Genomic DNA, 24,452 nt, shown 5'->3' with positions numbered 1-24,452 from the left:
ATCGTTCTGTAGGTAATGATGGGTGAATTATTTCGCCCAAATTATTTTCAACCAAACATTTTTTACTCAGCTTCACATTTATTGGGTACACTAGCTTTGCAACTTCTGTAGCATTTGTAAGCTACATTTACATCAGTAGGCTACATTAGCCTGCATGATTTTATTACATTCAGTGAAGTCTGATCGCAATGCAATTACTACAGTACTACTACTGGTACTTAGTAGTAGTAATAGTAGAATCCTAGATACTAGAACTAGATACTAGTACTAGAAGTACAAGACTAGTTAATTTCTTGTCTATGATCTAGGCTAGGCCTAGATAACATTGGCATTGGCAGTAGCTAAACACTACTCTATGAAAATATCTTTTTTTTTAATTTGTGATCTCAATTTATAAGCAATACTAATAGAAACAAAATTATTCATGTACACTTACATTATTTCTTTTATCTTTGTTTGGCTGAAGGTTCAGAGGTGTTTGCAACTTAGGATTTTCAAAAACCGAGAAAGCATATGTTAATTTTGTGGGGAACTTCCTATTCTTCTTTCGGAAACAAAAATGGTAAGTGAATATTTCTCTAAAACATTGCCATACGTCCGTTAGGTTTTATTATGTTTCCTGATTGGTGTTCCGCATAAACTATGCTGACATGTGAATTACTGGAACATAATGTATTGTGATGTATAGTCCTATATAAACATACTCTTCAAGTTTCACCAAGTTGGGGTCAATAATTTTCGACATGCTTTTATTCACTATGGCACCTACTTGTACAGTCCTGGTTAAATTGACCAGGATTTCTGGTCAACTTTGTACCATAAATGCTGGTCTTATTTCTGTATTTTTTTTAACGATTAGAAATGCCAGTAAATAGTTTATGCATTGGTTCTATAGTTATTTTCACAAAATCCAACTAGGTTGTCAAATTTTAAAAATTACTTTAAAATCTTAGTAACAATACTACATTTGACCAAAGTGCTGGGTCAAATCCCTTCTTGTATCTTGATAAATACGAGACAAACTTTAAACACGCACTTGAGTATTTGGAAAGAACTTAAGCACCCAGTTAATACTGAGATTAATTTGGAACTAAGACACAAATAGTAATTAGAGATGTTGTAAACTTCAATAAGAACAAAAACAGTGCTTGTACTCTGGACTTCAGAAAAGAGACCTTGACAAGTATCATAATATTTAATACTGGAGAGGCTCGATGGGGGGGGGGGGGGAGGTGGGTGTTTAGTCTCCTATCCAACCTCTTTAATTTTTGTAAAGGATGTTGATCATTCTAACACATTTTAAAGGTAAACTAAGTTTGCTCCATTTCCTTTTCGCAATGTTTGCTTTTGAACCCACCACTTATAACAAGTGACCAGCAAGTCCAAACAATGTAAGCACATGATCGATGTACAAAGCACATGGTGGGGTTCTACAGTCCCTTCTTCATACTTTTTTTTATTTAATTAGAGGGTTGTTATTGCCATTCTGGGCCACTTCCAGAACAAACATAGTATCATGGTACAAAGCCGGACATGAATGTTTAATATAGTGTACTCTTGACCATAGTATCTAAACTCAATTTTTATGACTTTGTTTGTTGACAGGAGTAGACCAAGTCATTGATTTCGCAGGGTGGAATAAATCCCTTCAGATGTAGCAACAATTGCAATGTTTGGCTGCAACAGCAATGATACCTTAGAAAAATTTTGTGCACAAGAATCTCAAAGGGTCAGGCTGGGAACTAGATAACCCACTTACTGTCCATCGCATTGTAATAATGAGGCCGCCTCTCTGCAAAACTAATTTTAAGCTCTTCCAATATGCTTTGTTACACTCACAAGTTATTTGAAGACCTCTGGGTGGTGCACAGAATGTAGCTATATATGCCAATAGTCCAGTGATTGTCAAACCAGAACAAAAATTATTTATCTGCTGTTCAGTTCTTTTTTATAAGCTCAACTTACGCCTGAATACAGGGCACAGGCACACAACAGAGGCACAGCATTATTATGATAATTTGTATACCTTTTTTATCTCTTTTAAAGGAGATATTTGGAGAGGTTTTAGGCAATCATAAATGGGACTGAGCATGTACTTTTCAAAATAATTTTTAAAATGCATCGCATGCTTACAGCCATGAACATGCAGGCCCACATGCAGTATAAGTTGAATTTCACCGAAGGGAAATGTACTGTATGCCTTAGTACCTTACCCCTGCCAACCCGGTTAACTAATCAAACTCATTGGATTATGTTATAGAGGTATATATTGCTATGGTATATGGGAGTGATCTCATTAAATAGGGGTATGTGATTCATGTGTGGGGTATTGATGTTGCATACTTAAGAGCCTGGACTCAAAATCTGTCATGGACTCAGAATGCTATGGACTGATTTTTCTAGAACTATCATCCTGCTTTGGACTTATCTTTGACTCCAATTAGCTCTTTGTTCAATTTTCTCCAACTTTTCACCCACAGTGTAGATCTATATATTAATCATTGGAGTGGTGCAAAAAACACCAAGAAAGATAATTATCTTTCGAAGACCATACCTAATTCTCTATGACAATTGATATAGCCTGTTGGATTAAGGCATAGGAATTATTGTTATATGTGTATGTAATGTATGCATACTTTCACACTTGTTAGTATTAAACATGATTACTCAAAAAGTAGAGCCATGGCCTTCAATCTTTGTTTGTAGATCCCATTGAACCAAGATATATACCAGGCTCCATCAGCACTTATGGAGGTCTTCAAAGGTGGACAATCTCTGAACAGGATAGATGGTGAGTAATTGCTATTATTCTTTCTATGCAATCTAAAAACAAAATATCACTAATCATTGGTTATATCTTGGCACTTTAAATTCATTTTTTTTACAGTACCTTTAAGTGTACCATATTTAATTAGAGTGGAAGTTCAGGGAAAATACTTAAAATGACTAATATCCAAATACTAAATTGATTCTCCTATATTGTCTTTTTGAATTTGCTTTAGATACTTCAGGTTCATTTGCAGGTGTCCTGACCTGTGAAGCTGATACAACATCCAACAGTAAAATCAGAAGCCAGTTCAAGGGGCAGCATAACTCATGTGAGTAGTATCTATCTGAGACCTACCAATTGTGCATCTCGGTGCAGTATAAATAGTTGTTTTAATCTATGGGTTTCAAAAGCATATTACAAATTCCTTCCCCAATACAGTGAACCTATCTTGGGACGTTATAATTCGACCTAAGTCTTGTATACATGTGTGCAATACAACTAGCTGTAGTAGGCTATGATAGCTACCACTCAACATAAGGTTTTTGCAAAGTGGATCAAAACCCTTTATAAATCTCTCCCAACTTTTGCTATAAGCCGTATCATCACCTGTCCTCCTGCATTTCCACCCACTGCCTTCCCCCCTCTTCTACCAGCAACACTATGCAAGGGGACACAACATTAATAATAAAGACATTAAGAAAAGCATGAAATGTTAGTTATGTCCTCCTTTCTAGCCACCACTGATTAATGGAGCTTATAATCATATTCCTTCTCTCTGTAAGTTGTTTCAGATACAGAAGATGATGACCCAAGCTGTCAAACAGGAACTCAGAGCAGTAAGAAATTCAAACCTGGTAAGCAAATTATGTCTGTTTAACTGCAAATATAGATTGGTGTATGTAGCAGGCTGTATAGATGACTTCAAGGCACATGTATAATGGAGCTGATTGCTAGGTTTTATTGCAAATTGGTGTAGTGATAACTACGCTACAAAATAAGTATAAATTATATCTCTAGATATACTGTCCACATAATGTTACTCTCTGCAAGAGGACACATAGATATATTACTTTTATTTCACTTTTTTTCAGTGGTAACCTAAGAAAAGAATGGGTAATTCTGACTTAATTTATATTTTGTATGTTAGATGATATGATTCCTGACAGATTGGTTTAGTGATAGCTTATAACCTATATGATAAGTATGGATGATGTGCATTTAGATATAATGTCTATCTAAGGTTACCATTTGTAAGAGGGCACTCAAATGTACTTTTTGAAGGCATTAAGTTTCATTTAACTTTCATGCCCCCCACCCCTCCTCTCCCACACCTCCCTCCCAGCCTTTGCCTTCTCCCATTGACAAACTAATTGGAAATGGGATAATTCAAACTTAATATAAGTTTTGTATGGAATTTTATATTTATCCTTACAAAATGGTTCAGTGATATTGACTGTACATAATATGTATAGATAATATGCATATCTAGATATACTGTCCACGTAATGTTACTCTCTGTAAGTCGTATTACTCACCTAAGGCATTAAGTTTCATATACCTTTTCTTCTACCAACCACCCTTGCCTACACCTTCTCCCACCTTTGCCTTTTCCCATTGGCAACCAAAGAGGAAAATGGATAAGATCTAACATTACATAACGTTACTCTCTGTTAGAGGACACCTGGTTATATTTCTTATTGAAGGCATTTAGTTTCATTTCACTTTTCGTCCACCAACCTCCCTTGCCTAGGCCTTCTCCCATCCTTTGCCTCTTTCCCTTTGGCAACCTAAAAGGAAAAGGAATAATAGATCTAAAGTAATATACTAGTTTTGTAGGTAGATGATAACATTCCTTACATATCGGTTTATTGTTAACTGCCCTACATTTTAGGTATGGATGATTTACACTCAGAGTTTCATTTAATTGTTCTACCCCCCTCTCCCTCCCCCTCCCTACACACCACCTCCTTCCCAGCCTTTGCCTTCTCCCATTGACAACCTAAATGGGGGAAAGTATAATTGAAACAAAATATAAGTTTTGTATGGAAGTTTATATTGTTCCATACAAAGTGGTTTAGTAATGTTGACCGTACATAATATGTATAGATAATAAGCATATATCTACATATACTGTCCACATAATGTTACTCCCTGTTAGAGGACAGCTGGTTATATTTTTCGTTGAAGGCATTAAGTTTCATTTCATTTTTCTTCTACCAACCTCCCTTGCCGTTTCCACTAGTTCTCCTGTGACCCTTAAACAACTATCTACTGGAATTAACTGGAATTAACGACTGATATAGATTGTATTTTATTGTATATTATAGATCGTCTGTAAAGCACACAGATGCATCGTTCCTAGTGCGCTATACAAGAATATATTTACATTACATTACATGTATCCTAATATGCAGTGAAGGTGTTTACACTGCTCAACAGACTCTGTGGGCCTGTATTTCCTTTGTATTTTATCAAATCTAATGGAAAGTACTGTATGGCTTCCATGTTCCTCCTAGTGTTCCATCGGTATATGGACACACAGTTATGATTGGACCATTAAGAAAGTATTCAGCATTCAGCAACGTATTCAGTATATTTTTCCTCAAACCCTCAACCTCTTGTCTGCCTTACATTGGCATCTTCCTAAGAGAAGGGATAAAGCTTTCACCTATGTATCTGTATAATTTGATGATGACAGCTTTTTCAAAGTCATTGCACTGACTTAGATATTATTACATGTATAAAACATTCAGGTTTGAATCATGTGCAGATATACTGTCCACATAATGCTGCATAAAGAAATAAGAAAAATATATATATATATTTTTTAAATTTTCCTCCCACCTAATGTCCTACCCCTCCCCCTCTTGCCTTCTCATAGTTGCTTCCTCCTAAGAGAAGAAGTGATAATCATTTGAATCAGATATGTAGAATTGATTATCATCCACCCTATCCAAAGTCATACTAACTTTCATAGCTACTACTGTATATTATACAGGTATGGGTGATGTACAGATACACTGACCACCTAATGTAATGAAAGTGGACATATTAATTATTGATCTCAAATTTACAGAAAGCAGCATGTGTCATTAAACTTCCTTCAGCTAACATGTTTGATAGGCCATTGCATCCCATTTCTCTTCATGATATGGTTTTTCTTCTTCTGGTTATTTTATTAGCTCTGGAACCTTTTTGTTGTTATACAGTAGTTGAAATCTCCATTCTTGTGGTTCTGGATAGGGATCAACTAGGTCTGGCTTGCTTTGAGTAATTGGAATCTATTACCTGTGGTCTTGTTGGAATTGATCTGTGAATATGGTTACCATTTAACAAATATATTCTTGCTTTAATTTGTATTCCCATTTCCATTTCAGCTTGCCAGAACTTCAAGACTTCCAGAAAAGGAACAAAATGAGCCATGATTAGTTAGCAATTAAAGCAAAGTGTGTAACAAACGAAACAAACTCAAGAGCCTATGCCAAGTAAGTCGCTCAGCTGAGATGAACATGTATTAGCCCAACAACCAGTGTTTTCATTATCTTTAAGCAATAGCATGCTTCCAGTTCCCAAGCAAATTTCAATCTTCAAAAAGGTACTAACATAAATTTAACTTAAAAGATATGATACACTGTTCAACATATCCTTTCCTTTTCTACATAAGTTTTGGATTCATATTATTTTTATCATGTTTTGCAGAGCTGATTCTAAGCAATACTATGTTGATGAATGTTCATGATATCCCTGTTTTGGTTGTATTTAGTGTTAAGGATTTTGTGATAGTTTACACTGACACTTGTGTTGACTTTTCAAACTTGTAAATTGTCATTCATAATGAAGTGTGATCTATGTCATATTTAATAGCACCAGTAAACTTATGATTTTACTTTGCTGGGTTCTAACAAATTTATCTTGGGATCAAACAAAAGATACCTAACACTCATATATAAGTAATGCAACAAAAAGTAAATACTGCTTAATAGTGAATGTATTGAAGAGACCAAGCAACAGTTACAACTTCGAGGTTCATTAGTTTTCACCTTAGTGCCATTAAGAAGGTAAAGTACACATGGTTTGCAAACTATCACAGAATAATTTTACTAGGCAGCACTTTTACCTCTCTGTTAAAGTACTTGATGTTTTGTGAAATATCCCTTTCACCTTTGTATACATGTTATCAAAAAGTTAAACATACAAGTACATTACGTATTGACTAAAAAACTACAACTAACATTTTGAGGACTGTTAGTATAACTCTGAGTACCGCAGCAGTCCCTGTAGTATAAATCAAACTGAAAACATGGTTTGTCTCTGCCTGTCTGTTACTCTAAGGGGCTAACAGATGATAAATCCCTCATGAATGCTCAGCTTTTGAGTTGCATCCGTTGCATCTGTAGAAGGTGTACAAATATTTAATACGTATTTAACATAGGTATTTTAACCTATTCTTACACCTTAATTTGTCAAGCACAAGCATAATATACATTCCTGTTCATCACAAAATAACTTTCCATAGTTTCACATATTTTTATGTTAAAAGATTCACATATATTTTATTCCTGTAGCTTTTGTAGGTTTATAACTAGACGGTCAGATCAGAGTATATTGCTTGCTTGGTACCGGCCACAGTTCAGTGACTGAAAGATAGCACACCTTCAGTCAAAACTATCAAAGGTGAAAAGAGTTTTTCAGTTTTCACATGTTGTGATTATTTTGGCATATCTCTCATTTTAGAGCTCATATAGTTCCTGTAAACCATCTGCAGTTCTGAGCTGAAGTAGAAACGCAGTTATATATTTGATCTCAATCATTCATTAAAGCCTAACGTATTATTAGCACTACTGTTAAGCTAGTTCATCAAGGAAGCTAGGCTAAGGCAAGGCTATAGCCTAATGTTTTCATCCTCTGCTGACAAGATGTATGCAGCATCGTATGTGCCACTTTTTAACCTTTGTTTCATAGCTTTGGTACACGCAAAAAAATGGAGTGTTAAATTTGTACACTTTCGAGGTGTAACTGTTCACCCTACACCTGACGGGTTACTCTGACCCTGAGTAGGGTTACATAATTTATGTAGCGTGGATTTTTAACACCTGCAGAAAGTGTACTTTCAGTTCGAGCATTCCGATTGGTCAAACTTCCCGCCAGCTGGATTCTTAGTGCAAGTTAAGTGTTTAAACGGTACCACCGTTACGTACCGTGAACACCCATTGTACCGTACCTAGCATGTAACTTACGTAATACGTATGTAACGCGGATATGCATACACGTGCCGTCTGTCAAGCTGTGTGGCTAATGGCCTAAAGGTGAGTTTCATTCTGTCGTTTTGCCTGCTCCTTCGTATACACATGGCTCTATAGAAATGGGGCCTAAAAAATAAAAATGTTGTAAGTTGCAATTGCTAGCAACAAATAGGCTGGCGTCCACCCTAACTTTACGTTAGGTCCTAGGCCTAAAATTAGGCTAAGCTCTATAGGCTTGATGCTCAGTTATACCGGCCTAGCATCGGGCTTTAGCCTGTGTGATAGTACTGTTGCTCCATGTAGCCTAACGTTATTGTTGGAAAATTGTACAGCTGCAGAAGTAAACAGCCCATTACCATCACTATTTTAGTGCCTTGTTCTTATTGCTTCTCTTGCAGAACAGGTTGCATCACTGATCACCATAGTTGATCAGTAGGTATTAGGGTCCTAGGGCTAGGATATTAATTAATTAGGCCTGTATTGATATACTAGGCCCTGTGCAGTAGCCGTAGGCCCATAGCCATAAATGACATTCATGAAGAAATTCATGAAGAAATTCATGAAAGGCCAAATGGTTTAAAGTGTTCTTGTTCTTCAAATCTTCTTGATCATGTTTGTTAATGTTCTTTCCACAACACAGCTAGTATGCTTCAGGGTAGGCCTATGCTAGTCCATGATCAGGACCTAGTAATTACGGTATGTTAGTTGTTACACAAACCTTAGTATAACAAGGTCCTTGAAACATGTACAAAAACTTTCTACTCAATAAGATATTAAGTGACCAACCAAAATTCTAACATTATTTTATATAACTGATATACCTTTACATATAGGCCTATCACAATTCTTTTCATGCAAATACAATTAAAACCTCTTGGCTACTGATTATTTCCATACAACCTTCAAATGTTGACGATTTTGATAAAATGATGTGTATATGTTGTGTCGCCATAACAAACTCAACGTGAAACTGGCTACATACAACATTAGGAGTAAACTTTGCCCTGATTTTTCTCCTAATTTAAGGTATGTGGCTTTAAATAGGTTTTTGTCACAGGTGTATCATGTGGTGAAGAATTAAGGGAGTTAATTTCATGAGTATTAACATTTGGGCATGTGAGGGATCGCGGTACAATCTGCACCGCTTATAGAGGGAAATTTTATGTACACGTTTCAAGGACCTAGGTTTGTGTAATGTACCGTAATTACTGGGTTCTGATCATGGACTAGCCTATGCTTGCCCTAGGTGCTCCCTCTACCTGTATTGGCTGCACTGGCTCCTGAGCGCGGTCATTAGTTACACTGGGCGGAAGGGATGGAAAGAGTTACAAAAATATTTAACATGAACTTCTACTGAGATTTGAGAACATGAAATCAATGTTTCAAGAGTCAAACAGTTATACATTATGGCCACATGGCATATGCCCATATTTTGGTGTGGTGACTGTTGCCAATTTTTCACTATCGTTGTAATAACTCTCCCAGGTCCTGCAAAACCTGACAAAAATCTGTTAAAAAAAAATTGTACAATAATTACTAGCTGTAGTTTAGACATGCAATTTATTATCCATTAGATTTTCCATTTTCTAAAACACTAAGTCCCCCAAGACCCCCCCTTCACTCCTTCCCCTTCTTCAATTCTGGTGTTGCACATATGCATTCCATACACAGGGTTCCCGCAGCCTGGAAAATTCAAGGAATTTTATTTTCACTTTCCATGCCTGGATGAGTCATGGAATTCTGTAAAAATGTCAGAAGTCATGTAAATCATGAAATTTTGGGAGAACCCAAACTCCCGCTTCTTGGTCTAGCTTAATATATTCCCCAGATTTAATCAGTGATGTTTCCGACATGAACCAGAAAAATAGCACGGCAAACTACAATTATGATATAAATACGAGGGTGTAATTAGGCCATAAAGATGCCATTTTCCGATGTACTGTAATGTTTAATATATTTATGCTTGCTTTTTAGAAAAAATATCGAAATGTGTAACAGCAGTAAATATCGGTTGTGTAGAGCTTGAATAAAACGTGATTCTACTTTCCTGAACTATCTGAAAAATGAGCCTTTGTACCCTCCATCTCATATATAAACAACGTGATTAATTGGTGTTAAACAAATCACTGCTTTGTTTCAATTACCCTAATTTGTCACTTACTTTGATTTAGTTCATTGTACGTCGAAATGGTTCTAAGACTACCATTGTTTTCATGGAATATTAGCCATCCCTCATTACATACGGTCATTGATAAACAATGCTCTAAAGAAATGTGAGTTCTTTTTACAGAAATAAAACACGATTAAGTAGTTGTCTTGTCTTTTTTAACAATCTTAGATAGACAGAAGTTTATGACTCAGAGAAGTTAAGTATTTGAACTTCTTGACAGATTTAATCAAACTTGGGCCAAATGAGTAGATAATTCCCTTCTTGCGGTAAAGTTTTCCCCACCAATACCTTTGGGAGCAGCCCGCCACTATCGGTTTATCCTCACAATTTGCTAACTTTATCATTTGCTTTGTACCTTACACTTCTGTTACCGTCTACTTCTTGAGCGTTTATCTTCAGCTCTGTTGTAACCAGCTCATGCAGAAACACCTGTTTATGGTATTTTGTCTTATTCGTTGTTTCGAATGGCAACCGTTTTTCCTCGCCGCGACACGTAAGTTCTTGGAAAATTGTTTTGCCATATGCAATGACCCAATTAGCACTCCCCCCCCCCTAATCTAAAATGGTATTACCTAAAATGGTATTACATCATACCTGAACAGCAATTTCGTATTATATCTTAAACGTCGCACAGCTGCGTGTTCGACTAGACCACTGCTGACATGTGTACATTTATAAGTAACAATCGGTACAAAGGTCAACTAACTTGTGTAGGTTTGCTCAGCGGTCTTTCGGCTGAGAGTGGCGAGCCGCGTTACTTAACACTTTGCACTGAGAAGTTGTGTAGAAATAATATTTGTTTTATCCGAATCATCAAACAAATGAAACATTGGGGAATGTAGAAAAGAAAGTTGTTCGAACTGAAGTCAAACTCCTATGACAGAAACGCTTGTCAGTCTGGGCATACTAACATTCAAAAAATGTGGAATAAAATAAATTGTTCAAAACATTTCCCGCGAGGCTGATTACAAAAGTCAACATAACAGAGCTCTTCCCGTGCTGGGCTGTGGCTGTCCGTGTGACACTTATATACTGTACCTTGTAGTGTGTAAAAGCAGGGAGTTGTTATGAACTCCCTGGTGAAAGTAGCCAGGGACATTTGCCTTGTTTGTAGGATGGGAATGCATCATTACAGTACTTGTTGAAATTGAGAGCACTGATTTCTCATTAATTTCCTTTAGTTAAGGAACTTTTTAATGAAAACTTTATTTTGCTTTTACCCTCTTTTTCTTTTTGAACCTTTTTTTCTTCTTCTTGTTCTTTTTTTCCCTCTTTCCCCCCCCCCCCCCGATTTTTTTTTCTTCCAGCCTGGTTTTTCCGCGAGCATCGCGCATTTCCTGAGAAACTGGTTCGAAAGGTTTTCCAGCCCTATAAATTTGTGGAACTGGTATTTACATTACATGAAAAAAGCCATTGCTTCCAAGGTGCTTGACCCCCACCAGGGGCCTCAATCGTATAGGGCTTTGCACTCGCACTGTACCACAGTAACAAGTGAGACGTCCAATTTTAAAATCCTGGCCAAGGCCCTACCTCTGCCTTATTAGTAATCAGTGGTACATATGGGGTGTCCATGATTTCTGGTCAAAGGTCATCTAGGGGGTCATTTCTATCCCAAACAGACATTTTGGGGTCAAGCACTCAAATTCTTTTACATATTGAATTGAATAGTTAGGTCTATGACTTTAAATGTATGTCTGTATTGCCAAAAACCAATATCGGTGTACTGTCCAGCTGCATACCAGTAATACCAAGTTAATTTTAACCATCAGACTGTACTGACCTCCATTAATTAGTACCTGATTATGATTTATTCTGTTCATTTCAGATACAAGTGCCCATAACACTCGTGGATTGAGTGTGGAAGTACAGTACTGTTTCGTGGACTAGTATTATCTGGCATACCCTTCTGCAGGTACAGTAGGCACTATAGGGTACTCAATGAGAAAATGGCATATTCTTGCTTCCTTTGCCATGTTATTATAGCTGGGGCTGCTTCACAATTGCTACAACATTTACATTCTGCGCATGCCTTGTATGATGGGAAAGGTCTGCTTCTTCATTGTGATCAGGGTGGATGCCCTGCCACATTTAGCACATTCAATTCCTTCCGAAAACATTTAGTCCGGTTACATCAACAGCAAGGAATGGGTTACCCGAATCAGCCTCAGAATGCAGTATTTGTTAATGTTGAAAATGATTTTCCAGTCGATGTTGCCGAGCCAGGGCAAGACAATTTTGAAATTGATCAAGAAGAAATTAATGATGACAACAATACATTTCTGGAAATTATGAAAATGCAAGCTGCCATGTTCATTGGCACCATGCTTTCTGATAGAAATATGACTCATGCATCCATTCAGAGAGTAGTGAATGCTGTCACAGATTTAACATCGAACACATTAACACTCTTGAAAACCAGGATGCATTCAGTGCTTACAGGATTTGATGTTGATTTATCGACTCCACAGTGTGAAAGGCTTTTTTCATTGTTTGAGGCAGTTGAGAATCCCTTTCTTGGGCTGGAAACCCGCTACAAGCAGGAGAAATATTTTGAAGAAAACTTCAGGATTGTTAAACCAAAAACAGTTGCCCTTGGAATTCGGTATGATACAATAACTGATAGTGATACAGGCCAGGTTCGCCAGATAATAGTTAAGGACACATTTCAGTACGTTTCTGTCATAAAAACTTTGGAAATGATTTTAGAACAGCCGCTTGTAAGAGAATTTTGTGAGATGGGGCATGTTTCAAAAGATGTGATTCTTAGAGACTATTGTGATGGTAAGCAGTTTAAAAATAAACCACTTACTATTTATGGTTGATGCTAAAGCATTACAGCTGTGCCTTTACTTTGATGAAGTGGAGGTCGTCAATCCACTTGGGTCAAGGAGGGGCGTCCACAAGCTTGGGGTTTTGTATTTCACTCTGAAGAACCTTCCACCAGAATACAATTCAGCCCTTGATAACATCCACTTGGTAGCAGTATTCACTTGTATAGACCTAAAGAAATATGGTTTCTCCAACATACTGGCACCCTTCATGGAGGAACTGAAGCTCTTAGAGTCAGATCATGGTGTTGAATTTCAAACAAAGAGGGGTTTTCTTTCGAAGCGTGGAACAATAGTCCAAGTTACTGGTGATAACTTAGGACAACATGCAATTTGTGGATTTGTAGAAAGTTTTTCTGCAAATCACCCATGTCGCTTTTGCCTTTGTTCTAAACAGGAAATACAGTATGTGTTCTCTGAAAGTGGTTTTCAGTTACGTACAGTGGAAAATTATAAAGAACACTTGCAGATGGTACTTGAAAATCCCCTCATGGTTTCTCGTACAGGTGTAAAAATGCCATCACCACTAAATGAATCTCGGTACTTCCATGTGACAGCCAACCTTAGCGCTGATATCATGCATGACATATTAGAAGGAGTTGCACCAATGGAAGTGAAGCTTCTACTAAGTCAACTGATACTCCAGGAACAGTTATTTGAACTTGGTGTACTGAACATGAGACTCTCAAATTATGACTACGGGTTTGTTGATAAAGGAAACAAACCATCAGAAATCACACTGGCTACACTGAAGAGCTCAGATCATGGACTGAAACAGAAGGCATCTCAGATGTGGTGTCTCACTAGAGTATTGCCTGGTTTGGTAGGAGATTTGATACCAGTAGACCATAAACATTGGCATGTTTACTTACTGCTGAGACAAATAATGGATATAATCTTTGCAAAGTGCATTACTGAAGGAATGTGTCATCAGTTGTCATATCTTATAGAAGAGCACCACCAACTAATGCGCGAGTGCTATCCAAATGTCAATCTAACCCCAAAACATCACTTCATGGTGCACTACCCCCGTCTGCTCTTGGAGTCATGGCCATTAGTTAATACATGGTCTATGAGATTTGAAGCCAAACACATGTTTGCAAAGAGATTAGCTAATGTAGTGTGCTGTTTTAAAGACATTTGTTTCACAGTAGCAACCAGGCATCAGGTGGATCATTGCATTAGGTGGCGAGCAGGCAGCTGTTTTCATGCTGAACTAGAAACTGGCAACAGACACCTGAAAGCAACTGAGGTTTCCAGCATTAATGACTATCATGTCCTCCTGCAGAAAGTGCCTGGTTTGTCACTGCACGATGAAGTTTACACTACACAAACTGTAACAACATCTGGAACATGCTACCGGAAGTCCATGTTTGTTGTAATTGACACTGACAAAACATCACAGGATCCAGTATTTGGACAAATTGAAGACATAATTTTGATTGGGGAAAATGTGTTCCTACATGGGGTAGTGTGGTGTGCTCAGTTTTTTTGTCAGCATCATTTTGCTTTTAAAGTTGAAAGTACTGGCACCCCTTTCTTTTGCAACCTTACAGAACTTAGAGATGTTTATCCTCTACATAAGACCAAAAGTGCCACTGATCAAGATTTTATTTCGTTGAAGTATGCATTGTGTTGAAACTATAGAACATTTGCAAGAAAATTATTATCAGAGAACATACTGCATGATGCATGTAAAACATCTATTTTTTTTTTAGTTCAGAACCGTACAGCGATTCTGTGAAAACTGGGGGCGAATTGCCCGTCGCCCCCGCTTAAATCCGACCCTGGAACCGTAGTTCATATTTTTTCATTCATTTTCTCCAATTCAGAATGGAGATGAAAAGGATTTGTGTTACATATGGAGAGAAAACAAAACTTGTGTTAGTTGACCCCACCAGTGTAAATGACACATTGGAAATCATCAGAAAGAAGTTTTCAATACATGAAGACTTCAAGCTCCTAGCCAAGTATGATGGCATTACCAAGTTTGTTGATATCGATCCAGATGATGAAGATGATGTTTATGTCTTCGAACAAAGTACAGAGCTCCTAGTTCATACCACCAGTCAGGAGAATTTTTCATCCTGCAGCAGCGGCTCGGCTGACACCATTCTAGTGGATTCGGAGGGCTCATTTTTAGATGAAGATGGATGTTCCCCCCCACCAAGCAAGCGCTCGTGTAGGGTGAGTGCATATTTTCATCTTTCAAGTTTGCAACATGAAAACCACTGGAATCAACTCTGCATAGTTGTCATGTAAACCTTCATATTTGTGAGGAGTGTACATGTACACAATTTGCCCATATTCAACAAGATGTCTGATGTTTGTTTGTTATTCAAGATATGTATATACTACTGTATACCGTCCATTGTAAAGCCCATCCCCAGCTTGTTGGTTATTGACTCATTGCTGAAGAAGCATTTTCTTATATTGATTCAAACTTGTCAACCAATTCTAAGTTATAATTGGGAGAAATTGACAGTTTAGATTGGATTGATTGCTAATTGCTTTCTTTTACAGTTTTACTAGTTTTTGGGAAGTCCACTTCACAAAATATCATGGGTAGCTTGCATTCTGTTCCTGGGACTTCCATTTACCAGTATTTCATGCATGAGTGAATTGGAAAAATTTGTAAAAAATACAATTTATTGTTATAATTTGTATTTTATTTTTGTAAATTAGATTATTGATATCAACAATCTACTGAAAGAAAACTACAAAGGGTCATCCATCCTTGCAGAGTACCAGAAGAACAACACTCTAACTCCACAGTCCAGAAGGATTCTTGTAAACGTAGTAACAGCTGGTTTGGTGAAAGTATGTGAAACCCCTTAGTAAGTCTTCATCAATTTTACTACAATTCACTGGTGCATAGACAGCTGGAGTGTATTTTAACACCTGCTGACATGGTAACCAGATCATTTGGGAAAACTGGGCAGTATGGAGTTTTTATTCATCAGACCTATGTCAAATTTGATTTCCTGAGACATTTTTGCTACCTTTAAAAAGTTCAGCTCTATATAACAAAGCTTGCAGCATTGAGCTACTAAGGGCAGGAAAATAATTAAAATGTTGCAACAGTGCTGATCATGAGTGCCTGATATACAGCCAGTCTTCATATCTCATATCGGTCTGCAGTGGGAACCACAAAACCTTACAGGTATTCTTCATGTATTATCAGCCCATACTATGTAAGCACATACAGTGTAATGATGTGCTACATATCTGGCCAGACACCCAAGTGGTTATTTTGGTCTAATAGGGGTAAATTTTAATCATCTAGGGAAACTTCTATAAATATAACCAATAGCTACAACATAATTGATGCACTTGTTTCTGAATTTACAGCTATCCAACTGCAAAGGAGAAAACAGAGTGTGCAAAGGCGATTATAGAGAGATTTCCATCTTTGAAGAACAGGTATTCCAAGCATGGTTATGTAAGTACTATTGTCATGATTCAAGTTTAATATATGTAACACTTATCAATACCTTACTGAAGACAAAAGGAATCTATAGATGGAATCTTGGTTGTGTGTAAGCATTGGTTAAACTTACGCTCATATTTGGTAGAAGTTTCACAACTTGCTTAATTTGTGATCATCAATTCTTCGGGCATATGGCAAACCTTTCAGCAGGTAAGCCATGCACCAGGACTTCTCCACATATAATTTGTGTTTGGGTGGGGTATACACCAGGGATGACTATATCTCTTGGCTTGCACAGGTTATAGTGGGTACCATGCTGAGTCCTGGTCCCTTGCTCAGGGTGGCCTAGTGTTTGGAGGTGGAAGGTGGGTGCCACAAAGTACCCCCCTGGCATGTTCAAGTACAGCTATATGTCCTTGGTATTTCAGTAACAGAATGTGTTTTCACTGAAATACATAGCATATTTCATCAGAACGTTCATTAGAGAACTCAAGCACTCTAAGAGGAAACTGGTGTGTTAATTCAATATTGAATAATAAACACAAGAAAGCTTTTCAGATGATTTCAAGATAATGGCAGCATCTGCTATATCACTTAGCAGTATCTCACTTTTCCTGTTCAATGTTTCCTATTTTTTACAGAATTTACTCTGTGCAGGAAGGCATATTGAAATGATCCAAAGTAATTGCAAGTTAATAACATCAACTATCACCAGCAGCCTTTGCATTAAAGTGTCCAAAACCCAGAGATAGTACACTAATTTCAGCAGATATAACATATTAACATTCCAATTTTTCACAGGAACACTTCTTCTGTGCAGAGGGAAAACAGACCGGCTTCATCCAGGATCGGCTGAAAAACATCAGAAGACACATTCCAGAAGAGTCAAAGAAACGACCATTCTCACAAAACTCAACATCCCCAAGCTGCCCTGCATCTTCCAAGTCACAAAAGTCCAGTGAGTGCAGTGACCCTACACCAATTTCAGAAGAAGAAGCTGACCAGTTGGTCTCCTTCTGCAGGAGGGCAACATCCGACCTCAAAAAAGACATCACAGATGCAATGAAGAAGACTTATGGGAATCGCATGCTGTGGATAACCAATGAAAGCCCCACCCTTGCTGAGATACTTCAAAAGTACCCCCGCTATATAGATGCAGAAGGCTTGGTAAGCTTATAAGATGTTTGAAGAAATAGGTTTGGGAGGAAGCAGTCACAGCACAAAAAACAAAACTGGTTACACGCTGGTTAAACATGCACATCAGTTCATGATTGTTGGTGTGTTCTGAACACTCACAAAGAGAGTGTTGTGGTAAGTACATGTTTAGGATGGCTTTTTATGGGATCACAGTTTGTTAAATAGGAACACTGCTACAGTAAGTGCCCCATATACTAGACTGGAGCTCTCTTACAAATCTATACTCCTCTGAATGTACTACAGTGGCAAGAGATCCCTGATTCAATCCCATGTTGGTTCATGGGTCTTCAAAAGCTGTACTGCAGTTGGCTGGTTTTGTATGTTGTGGATTGTGGATGTAGCTTTGGTTGGCCAGGCCTATTATTGGGTTAGTTGTTTGTTTGTTGAATTTGGAACCTACACCATTTCTTTTTTTGGAAGAGGCTATAAGCTGGTGTGTGACATCATTGGTAAAGATTCACAACTCCCATGGCTGCAAATTAGGAGGTTGCCCAAGCCCCATTATTGTTGTGTGGATTATTTTTCCCAGGTCAATCAAGATTTCCAGATGAAATTTGGAGATGAGGTGTCAAGGCAGCTCCTGATGAAATGGGACAGCTCAATCGCTCCTGTCATACTGAAGCTCGCCGAGCAAACAAGTACAACGGCCATCAGAGAACTATTCATGGAGTTCAATGAAAATAAAGACTCCTCCAGCTATGGTAATTTATTTTGCATTCCCTATCTATAAAAGCCCTAGGCATTTATTTGGATACCACATTGGGTGTTAGTGTGGCATAGTGGCAGGCGTGAGAGATCCTGGGGCTCGTTCCCACTATACCCGTTTTGTTAAAAGCTGTTCTACAGTTTTGATGGTTTTTTATCCTTTCCTGTGATGTGGGGATCGGAACAACTGTGTTGTTTGGTTTTTTTTAGTATTTGCCATCTGGTTATGATTTTACACTGCTGCATTGCCATAGTGATAACCAGGTTGCTATCTCCCATTCCCTTCCCCCCTCTGAGGAAAGTAATTAAAAGTCTGGAGAACATTAATTGTGGGAGCAAGATGAGAATAAAAGTTGCACCCCTGCTACAATTGTTCCAACCATTTATCTGTCTATTCACCTCACTCCTTACCCTTGATTGCTCTCAACAGTGCTCCCAGGTCACCATAGAAATGCTAGTGCCTACCCACATTACCTCCTGCACACCCACAAACGCTGTCTTCTTTCTACGGCTCATTCCTTAATCTTACGGGCCCTTAAATCAGTCACTTACAATTAGATAATCTGGTATCTTTCTTGCACAATAAATCTGTACACCATCAGCAAACATTTGCCATGGAACAGTCTATTTTTTTACTTCATGGTGTATTTGATGCATAATAATACTCTCATATTGGCTGTTTTATTCATTTTCCAGATTGCCTTGGGATGTATGCCTTACTAATTTGTGTGTTGATGCTCCCTTCCCATGCCAGGAGCAAAGGAATGCGCAAACAGTCGTTGAGCATGCTCATCGACTTCAGGCCAGTAAGTTTTATCTTCATATATTGTTTTCTTTCTGGCTGTAGCAGGAATCCATGTTGCCTCAGTTGTGTCACATTTATTTCATCATTTCGTATACATTTTACTTGTTGGCAAAAGTAAAGTCATGCAGCACCAGTATCTCAAGTGCAGTTGATTCGGCAATTGTGTGTGACTAAAATTCTTGATAACATTGAAGACCATATCTTCAAGACTTGATCAGAATATGACGCTAATCGGAGACCACCAGAGATCAAGCTACTGAAAATTAAGTAGCAGTGCCTGCATGAATCAATGCCACTCTTTGCAGTAGTTATTAATGTGAAATTAAAGACCAGAGTTCTGTTATTAAAGTTAACGCTGCGAAGCACTCTGCGAGATACAGCATTTATTATGAACATGAAACACCATTCTACAGTTGCATTTTGTGCATGGTCATTAAAGGGAATTATTTGAAAAGAGATGCTGCATTATTGCTCAGGTAAAAAAAAATCACTGAACTGTCAAATGAGTGAAGTGAATCATGTGTCGTATTCCTACATTATAAGAATAATTCATTGTTTAATAGAATGGATGTTCAGTTAATTTCAAGCGGTGTGTTGATATTGAATCAGTATACTGCTTAAACTTGGAAAGACTCATGTCCTATCAGGATGGTGTTGAGAATGTGTGGCAGATCAGTCAACAAGCACAGTGAAGTGCTAATCTGTTTTGTATATCTACTGTGTAAAAATAATCTAACTAGTTTTGATTACTTGTGATAAAAAACAACCCTGCAAAGTGATGTCAGGGGAGCATATTTATCTATATTGAAGTGCCCAGTAGCTTAAAATCAGAAACTAAATGTTGCTGTTTTTCTCCTAGATCGGGACAGTACTAGAGGAATACCTGACCCAAGACAGGCCGAACAGGCAACCATATCTCCTCTGTTTGGGCACCAGGAGTGCCCCCACCCAGTTCTTCATCATTGGAGATCGGCAAGCAATAAAGTGCGAAGATAACATCCATAGGCGTAGGAGCCTCATTTGATTTGGGGGGGCTGTAACGACTTGCCCGAAAAATATAACCAAATTTTTTTCGCGCGCTCCGCGCGCGTTCTGCATGTTAATGTGCATATCACATAGGCATCCATCAGTTACTACATCACCTGCCAATAACATAAAATCATTTTTCGTGTTATTACCCTTCTATATTGGTTATAATTATTGGGGAAGTCCTTACAATAATAATGATAATTATATCAGTTTAACCATTGAAAAACACATTGCAAATTATTCTTCTTTTTTCAGTAGGTGCCAGTGGCGCAGTGTCAGGGGGGGGGGGGAGAGAATGGGTCTGTAGGGGTGCTTTTGACACTATCTAAGCGGAGCGCCACCACAGGTTGGCGCGGAGCGTACAGACATTTTTGAGTAAAGATACTCCCTAGATCGCCGGAAATGACCCTTTCCGGGCCTTGCTAATTTGCAGATAAATGAAGGATAAATAGGTGTCGTCGCCATTTGTCAGAAAATTGCACCAACAAAATGTGAAAAATGTCAATACTGTAGGTATTTGAGAGCGCAATAAAAAAGTCGATAATTGCGAATAAGTAAAAAGTGGTAAAAAGCTGAAAAGGGCGCCAGCAGTCCATTTGAGTCCGTCAGGGGTCATCGCCCCTCTGACTGTATGGACGCTCTGCCACTGGTAGGTGCCCGAAAAATTCTCAGCATATTGCCCAAATTTTCACCCAAAAAATTGAAAAAAAATGCAAATTATTATTCTTTCAGTAGGTGCCCGAAAAAATTCTCAGCATATTGCCCGAATTTTCACCAAAATATTTGAAAAACACATTGCAAATTATTCTTCTTTCAGTAGGTGCTCGAAAACTTCTCAGCATAGGCCAATTGCCCGAATTTTCACCAAAAAATTGAAAAACACATTGCAAATTATTATTCTTTCAGTAGATGCCCGAATAATTCTCAGCATATTGCCGAATTTTTACCAAAAAACCCCCAGAAAAACACATTGCATATTATTATTCTTCCAGTAGGTGCCCGAAAAATTCTCAGCATATTGCCCGAATTTTCACCCCAAAAAATTGTTGGGGGGGCTGCAGCCCCCCCAGCCCCCCCGCCTCCTACGCCTATGATAACATCGTTGCCGCTGTTGACAAGTTGTTTAAACTCCATTTTGTTTTTAATTTGGAGTATGCTGCCGAGCTAAAGTTGTTCTACAAGTTCATTGAAACATTTGTTTTCAAGTTATCACCTCTGGGCCAACTACCCAACAAAATAGTGGAGATAGTTGCTGCCATAGAGTCCTGTTCGTCTTTTTAAAATTGTCGTCTTCTTATACCACTATAGGTGCCTTAGTTACACTAGTGGATTCTTTTAAGCTCAAACAGTTGTATATCTTTTCAGCCAATTCTGTTTGCGTATATAGGTGACCCAGCAAGGAGTTGAATGTGATAATGACATTTTTGCTGTTGTTAAAAAGTTATGTTTTGTTGTCACGTTTTGTTGTTATGTTTTGTTGTTATGTTTTGTTGTCATCTTGAGGCAAGTGCATTTGAAGTTCTTTGGGTAGCTGCTGCACTAAATGCAATGTTACCACATACTCCTTTCATTTTTGTTTTAATTTTGACCCAATTTTTTCATTTGTGATCCCTATAAAATAGATATCTTGGGTCTTAACTCATGTGGATGGCAACCAGACACTGCACATGTTTATGAAGTTCCTTCCCCCCCCCCCCCCACACTTTTTGCATCAAGGTTTTCATTAGAGTAGGTTGTGTTATTATTAATATACTAGTATTTTATTTAGAAGAGAGATTTTTTAAAGGGACAAAAAAACAAGTCACAGGTTTTGCCCTCTAAATCATATACATGTTTCCCAAGAAAATAATCAGATTTCAATTTAATTTCTATCAAGATGTACCAATCAAGATGTATCAAAACCTGCAACTGAACACACTTACGATTCACAGGGGAAAATAATTTCTACCTTAAGGACCATGAATGTTTCCCCAAAATTTAGAGATTGTTTTCCCTGGAAAGTGTGAGTGTTCATATTGCTCTGTATGTAGTTGTGTGTAAAAACTTGTATACCCCCCCCCCCCCAAATTGACCAGAAGGACAGGTTTATGTCTAAATATCTCACTTTTCATGGAATTTTCATTACATGAGAATTTAGTTTTTCCACAAAAACATCCACATCATGTTCATTCCGACTTCCATCAGATTTTTTTCCAATACCAAAGAGTGGTATGTTGTCAAAATTTGAAAATGACATGTTTTGGGGTTATATTTCCATATTTGTGGGTAGATGGAGGATAAAATTTGGAATCAAGACTTTGTTTGTTGCATTTACATTCACTGTAGTGAATTTAAGAATTTTTTTTCAAGCAAGAATTTTACTCTTCTTAAGCAGTGAGGCAAGTTACCAATAAAGTTTGTTGATAAATATGAATAGTGTGTTCTTCCTACACATTTTGAGTAAGCTTTGAGGTTTAAAAGTGCTAATTTGAGACTCCTTGATTCAGATTCCTACAGTGCCAAAGGAAGTGTTATTTCAACACTCTAATATGCTGGGTGGTTAACACCTAAGTGTTACATTTAGGGGATAAGGGTTCGCAATTTCACCTGCAAGTGTCAATTGAACATCAGTAAGGTGTTGGCTATATTCAACACGCACAAAGTGTTAGAATAGCCAGACATGTGGCGTTACTTCAGCGCGCCCATCAACTCAGTAATAAACACCTTTGAAGTGCTAAATTTAGGGGACTGGGTGTGACAATGACACCTGCAAGTGTTGATAAATTTAACACCAGCGAGGTGTTAGATTTTCAACACTCGGAAAGTGTAAAATTAGCAAGGAGGGTGTTGTCCCTGTACGAGCTAGGCTGAAGTGTTTGATATGACACTTATCGATTACATTTTAACACTCCATTTTTTTGAGTGTAATGGCTTTGTGCTTGCTTATTTTAAGAAGAGTCACAAAACTCAAAGTCATTCAGGATCAATGGCTAAACTATAGAAAACACAGTAGAACCTCCAGTTGTCGGTGCAAGTCATATTCCACCTCCAGAGCAACAGGGTACTGTTACTTGTGATAGGCATATTTCTCCATATAGACCAATGACTACTAGGTCACATGACAATCGTACAAGACGGAACTTTAGCCCTAAAGCTAGTAGTAGTCGATTTATTCAACCTTCAGACCGATTTGTCCACAAAATACAATAGACCAAGACACCCTCTGGATAATGTCACAACTAGATCAACTGTAGATGGTACCTTGGTGACTATGACAATGACTATGAAATGTTTAAATTACCATATAAGCTAAATATTTGTGTTGTTGCCAACATTTCCTGGTCATAATTACTAAAATGTTTGTTTACTTACCCCCACTAAACTGCAAGAGGCATAGTAGCTAGAGGTAAAGGGGTTTAGTTGGAATGTGGGCATAGTTGAAACAGGGAGTTGTTTCCATAACAACTCCCTGGTTGAAACACTGCATGTTACTCTTACATAAATGAATTTTTGTTGTTAAAATACTATTGGTACATATATGGCTAGGTGCTATAAGCAGCCATTTGCAATATTGTTTTTAAGCCTCAAACTATTACCCTGCATGTGGGAATGAGAACTGGAGGAAAGTGTATGACATTTTGAGTAAATCCATCATCAACTATAAATTTTGCTATGACATTGATGCATATGGATTAAGGATATACATTGGGAGGGGGGGGGGGGGGCTTTGTGCATGGACCTTTTACCAGATTGGGCACTTTGGCGTACGCCCCTGTTCCCATCTAAGTAGGGTTGAACTTAGTTGAAATAATAACAGCTACTCGTTGCCATTCCTCACCATTGGAGAGTTTTTAACTGCCATATATTGTTGTAGCACTGTGCTGAAGTAGCTAGGCTTGTTAACTGAACTAAGAAATATATTCCTCCCTCGGTTCAAGCTCACTGAGATCAAGATGTATTCACACTCATGTTATGTTGACTTAAGAACCTGGAGGTATTTTTCTGTGGGTATTTCAAACTTCAACCTCCTTGAATTGCTTATCATGATTTTTGTTTTGTTGTTTCTAAAAAGTAAACAAGTTGTTTGTATGGTTTGTCTGCCTTCCATATTTTACTTTTACATGGTATGCTTGCTTGTTGTTTAGAGGAAGTAATACAATTTTCTTTGCATTGACAGAACCTACTTTAATGTTTGGTTTCTTTTGTTTTATGTGTGTATGGTTTTTATAATTTTGTATCGTTTCATGAGCCCAATATTGCGCAAAGCAGTCTTCGCGTAGTTTTAGTGAATCAACC

The 24,452-nt window shown here is 37.8% G+C and overlaps 1 protein-coding gene and 1 long non-coding RNA gene across 2 annotated transcripts; both read left to right on the top strand.

The window, feature by feature from the left end:
- The first annotated feature begins 12,153 nt into the window (after window positions 1-12,153).
- Window positions 12,154-24,335, top strand: LOC139960277 (uncharacterized). Its single transcript, XM_071958532.1, has 9 exons — window positions 12,154-12,785; window positions 14,844-15,198; window positions 15,697-15,848; window positions 16,363-16,453; window positions 17,243-17,608; window positions 18,168-18,339; window positions 19,040-19,149; window positions 20,008-20,148; window positions 21,279-24,335. The coding sequence occupies exons 1-9, from the start codon at window positions 12,328-12,330 to the stop codon at window positions 21,456-21,458; spliced, it is 2,025 nt and encodes a 674-aa protein (XP_071814633.1). The 5' UTR covers window positions 12,154-12,327; the 3' UTR covers window positions 21,459-24,335.
- On the top strand, window positions 20,464-21,135 carry LOC139960279 (uncharacterized). The gene is made up of 2 exons (XR_011790460.1): window positions 20,464-20,830; window positions 20,913-21,135. It is a non-coding gene; the product is annotated as an uncharacterized lncRNA (long non-coding RNA).
- Window positions 24,336-24,452: the final 117 nt, after the last annotated feature.

The sequence above is a fragment of the Apostichopus japonicus genome, chromosome 19 (genome assembly GCF_037975245.1).
Source record: "Apostichopus japonicus isolate 1M-3 chromosome 19, ASM3797524v1, whole genome shotgun sequence".
In the NCBI taxonomy this organism is placed as follows: Eukaryota; Metazoa; Echinodermata; class Holothuroidea; order Aspidochirotida; family Stichopodidae; genus Apostichopus; species Apostichopus japonicus.
The sequence above is the reverse complement of the archived record's forward strand: the minus strand, read 5'-3'. Positions and strand labels throughout refer to the sequence as shown.

Excerpts from the sequence above, each read along its gene's own strand:
- LOC139960277 (XM_071958532.1), top strand. The coding sequence starts at position 12,328 with ATGGGTTACCCGAATCAGCCTCAGAATGCAGTATTTGTTAATGTTGAA. Across the intron at positions 19,150-20,007 it reads TGCTCATCGACTTCAGGCCA|ATCGGGACAGTACTAGAGGA; the intron begins GTAAGTTTTATC and ends TTTTTCTCCTAG. Across the intron at positions 20,149-21,278 it reads TAAAGTGCGAAGATAACATC|GTTGCCGCTGTTGACAAGTT; the intron begins CATAGGCGTAGG and ends TATGATAACATC.